General features: G+C 44.4%; 1 protein-coding gene across 1 annotated transcript; it reads left to right on the forward strand.

Moving 5' to 3' along the window:
- Nucleotides 1-1384: 1384 nt before the first annotated feature.
- On the forward strand, nt 1385-4019 carry LY79DRAFT_527521 (uncharacterized protein; the record flags this gene model as incomplete). Its single annotated transcript, XM_060555942.1, has 2 exons — nt 1385-2691; nt 2747-4019. 2 exons carry the CDS (start codon nt 1385-1387, stop codon nt 4017-4019), a joined length of 2580 nt encoding a protein of 859 aa, XP_060408261.1.
- Nucleotides 4020-4901: the final 882 nt, after the last annotated feature.

Consider the following 4901-nt stretch of genomic DNA (forward strand, 5'->3'; position numbering starts at 1 on the left):
TTTAATCTTTTATTAGCTAACGCTGCTGTGCATAATCTGCTGGGTCCAGTTCACGTTGTCTGCAGCACACTGCATGACATTTTGTACAACTGCTAGGCATATTTCTAAGCATGGGATTTAGAGGCAACCATTAGAAAGCTGTAACGATGAGGCGTCTATAAGGCATCTAGATAAAGGAGTTGTCGTGCCCTGTCTAATAGATAGCAGTTGTTACTATTTAGTGATTTAATATAGTCTTTACTGTAAAATACATATAAATGTTAGGTTGATCTTGAGCTAGGATAAAAATAGAGTTACAGTAGAGTTTACTAATAAAATTTACTAAGTTAATTGTAATTAGGATCAATCTCTGGAGGGCCGGTTTATAGATGTGAATTGGGATACGGGACTAGGCTTGTGACTGTAACAGAGTGCTGTTTAAGTCCAGGTGGAACGAGAGTGACGATGACTTCAACTAACGGAGTGACAATCTTTAGAAATGCTGCCCACAGGGTAAAAGCCCCAAGCGACCTTGAGCGACCCTAAGCAAGACCTAAGTAGCTAAAACCAGACCTGCGATAACAATCACGCCATGTGCATAGTGCCCCTAATTCTATTTGTCAGATATGTTTGGCTAAAGCTGCAGCCAAGACGGTAAACCTATTTCAGCCAAGGTGGGTGGGTTGGATGCAGTGTGTCAACCTCTTATCCAAGTTGTGGCAGTGAATCCGCCACGGTTCATATTACAAGACTATCACTCAAATTGCGCCTGCAGCTCTACCCTGACAACGCATTCTGCAGTATCCACACCATTTTTCATGTAGGCTGTGTGAGATAATTAAGGCGAACTTCCTAGAGTAAGCCAATAAACAAGCTCCCAGCACCGCCTTAATGCATGCACGTTGCCTCAACTGATATGTACTTGGCGTCTCTGCGCCACATTTTACTTCGCCAACTCGCTTATCTTTGGAGCGGGGTTTTTTTTCAAGTCTTTGAATAACACCACCAGCTCTGTGTTCCGTAAATTTTGGTCAAAGTACGATTCTCGACCCAGAACAAGATTATCACAGAGCCACCTCTTGGATGGGAAAAGACGCAGCAAAATAGCTTATCTATCTACCTACCTGTAGGCTCATCATGGCCGACGCGTAGAACTACAGATATTGCGAGCCGGTCGAGAAAGCCCAAAGTAACAGCGATTTCAACCCCCATCAATCTCACACAAGGCTGCGCATTACCACAACTAGGCAACAAAAGTATACAAAAGCCGTACTTTGCAACATATGCCAGTTGTTGAATTGTAGGTAGCTGCACTTATATTTGCAGCTGCATTTTTTTAAAGCAATTATAGGCGTTTCTCTAGTTGCTACATATCGCAGTAGTCAGCCTATTTGATTGTTCTACTATGGCCGACCCGCTAAGTGTCTCCGCGAGCATCGCGGGACTCGTCACTTTGGTTGACATAGTTTACCTCCGGTTGACAAAGTACATCAAGTCTGTCAAAAATGCAGAGAAAGAGATAGCAGATCTTTGCAAAGAGGTTAATATGCTGGGAGGCGCCGTCAGCATGCTGTCTAGACTGGCAAGAGGCTTCGAGACCGAAAATGAGCCTCCGATCGTATCATTTCGGATGCACCACATTGAGGGTTGCTCCAGGATCCTTACTGAGATTTCCAACAAGATGAAGAAGCTTGAGGAGGGCCCTAGAAGCAAGATCAAAAGGCTGATATGGCCTTTCACATCCGCAACAACGAAGGAGATGATTGCCGAACTTTCTCGCCACAAACAAAACGTCAATCTGGCCTTGTCGGCCCAGTCAATGGATATTTTGCTCCGCTGCCTTGCCAAGGAGGAAGACCGACAACGAAGTATTGCCGAAGTTATGGCTGACGTCCAGAAAACACGAGAGATTGTAGTACGAATCAGTGTGGATTCTAGACGTCAGAAAATCCTGGATTTTTTCCTCGGTTACAATCCACAGCCCAACTTCGAAATGAGCATCAAACTACGGCACCCAAGGACTGGCTTATGGCTTGAAGCTCTACCCTCGTTCCAGAATTGGCTCCTGAATCCCGGCTCCAGGATGTGGTTGACTGGTATTCCTGGCGCCGGTAAGACAGTGCTTGCAGGCTCTATAATTGAAAATGCCCTTGCGCGAAGCTCGGAAACTGTTGCCACAGGCTTTTTCTTTTGCGATTACAAGAACCAGAAAACGCAGAATACAGTTAACGTACTAGCAGGCTTGGCTCATCAGCTTGCCAGGCAGAATGGAAAGGCTTTTGTGGCCCTAGAAGAGTACTACACTGAATTACACCCAGAAAAAGGCCTGCCTCGTACTCCATCTCCAGAAGACCTGGAACGAATCATTGTGAGAATGGCGGATATTTCTGACCAGACTTACCTGGTGATTGACGGTCTAGATGAATGTGGGGACAATGTCGAGCAGATTCTTTCGGCTTTGTGCAGCATTGCAGAAAACTCAGAGAGGATCTCGATGTTGATATTGAGCCGCGATGAACAAAACATTCGAGAGCGCCTGATAGAACCAGATGGGAGTTTCTTCAATTTGAAGATCGCGGCTCACACTGAAGATATCACTGAGTATGTCACAGCAGAGATTGAGAAGCGAATCGGCAACAAAAAACTCCATTTTGAAGACATCTCTCTCAAAGCGGAAATTTTGGAAGGTCTAGTCAGCGGAGCAAATGGAATGTAAGTGGTTATTTACTTGGAATATCATACCTCTGCTAATTTGTCATCCTGTCAGGTTCCGCTGGGTTTCTTGTCAACTAGATCATCTGGCAGACTGCATGTCAGACGACGAATGCCGAGAAGCCTTACGAAGTCTGCCACCCGATCTCCCAGAGACATATCTTCGCATCTTAAAGCGAGTCCCTAAGGCACAACAACACCATGTTCAGCTGACTCTTAATTTTATCGCCTTTGCTGAGCCGCGGCTTACTGTTGCGCAACTGAGAGAGATTTTGTCCCTGCCATCAAATGGGACTTTTCTGAGAGCATCTGGACTTATCCGAGAAGATGCAATTTCTCGACACTGCAGCAGTCTAGTTCGAACTTCTAACGACGGAGACTACTTGGAGTTTGCTCACTTTTCGGTTCAGGAGTTTCTCATCAGCGACGATCTAGAAACATGCGAATTTGGGATGTTCAACATCTCCAAACGCCGATGCAACAGGATTCTTGCTCAGCGCTGCGCAGAATATCTTATGCTAAGCAATTTCAACCACATGCCAACCGCCACGGAAGAACAGTTTTTTTACATCAACGAGCGCTCCCTGGCCAATCCTCTCTATGACTATGCTGCAATAAACTGGCTGCGTCATGCCAGGGAGCAATGGGACGATCCCGGCTTACTGAACACGGCAAAACGTCTATTCAGTCCAGTGAAAACGGCGCAATTTACCACATGGGCAGTCACTTTAGTACTGCATTTGCGTAGTGGGCGCTACAATTTACCAGAAAAGTACACGCTTATAACAGAAATGGCGGACCACAGCATGACAACGCTTCACTTCGCCGCCACGTTATCTCTGCCCGAAATCACATCATTTCTTCTCCAAGAATCTGGCCTTGAAAAGCGTAAATGTACATTGGGCAGCCCGTTGCAGTGTGCGATCAATTGCCTATATGGGTCCCTGCGGCTTAGAGAGGATAATGAGCTCTGGGAGGTTCCAAGATATGCTCGAACATATATTGGGACGCCTATATCTCCTAACCATTTTACCCTTCAGACAATTCGAATCATTCTGAACCACGGAACTGAATGTTCTGAAAGCGCTATAATGGACGCGATCAATACATGGATCCAGAGAAGTGACTTTTCAGTCCTTCACCTGCTTATTGCTGGAGGAATTGATATTAAACAACAAGACTTGGACGCCCTTTCTGTAGCGATGGACGAAGACTTGGAATTCTTGCTATGGAAACACAATCCAGAGTACATTTGGACTCTTGGTTGGCTATGTGAACATTTGAGTTCTAGGATTGACGAATTGAGTATCCTTTTGGATTTTTGTTGACAATGTTTTTCCTATATGCAGTACTTGGAAACACGTGAGGGAGCCAATTATCTGAAAGGATTGAATATTGATCCCTGCGTTTTTGATGACAAACAGAGTCTTGAAACAATAGCCTAGTTAGCTTGCTGTTATAAGCCTAATGTCGAGGCGCTTGAAACTCTTTCTTTAAACCCACGATTGGATCTTTTGACTGTTACTGATAACGATGGATTTAGTCTATTGCATCTTCTGGCATTGACAACAAGTGATTGCTACGACTGGGATTTTGAAGAAGTGCGGCAAGCTATTGATATCTTACTGGATGCTGATTGCAGCCTCTTGGCGTAGAATAACGATGGGTTTACTCTGCTTATGCTTGCACTTGAAATATGAAATATGAAGTGTGCTGAACTGATGTCTAAGAACTGCTAAGCGGGACCTGAAGCTTGGAAGAGTCTAGTTCTAATCCTGCCTTTAGTAGTAGAGTTAAGCTCTACTGCCCTTCTTAACTGATATCTGAGCCTGGGTTTAGATATTAGGTCTGAGAAGTATAAAACCATGACTTTACTTTACGCTTTGCTATCTGATGCAACCTTGGGTTTTACTAAGAAATTATTGCGATTGATTCCTGGAGCACGAGAGCGCTAGATAAATGGAAGATTGCTGTGGGAAGAGTACTTGGAAAGACATGTATGGTCCCTATATTCTCTGGGTGTGTTTAAATTCTTAGTTTGACCTTTTCGTACGAATCAATCTGAGGCACTAAAAGTCTGGATTGCGTTTATGAAGAAAGTCTTATAAGAAGGATGTGACTTAATAATTAGAGTATGGTCTAACTAGTGTATTAATTGGCTGTTTTGGGTTGGAATTTTTGAGCGTTACGAGGAAGCATGAGGGCAATTA

Source organism: Colletotrichum navitas, assembly GCF_030913465.1.
Source record: "Colletotrichum navitas strain CBS 125086 chromosome Unknown LY79scaffold_113, whole genome shotgun sequence".
Classification (NCBI taxonomy): Eukaryota; Fungi; Ascomycota; class Sordariomycetes; order Glomerellales; family Glomerellaceae; genus Colletotrichum; species Colletotrichum navitas.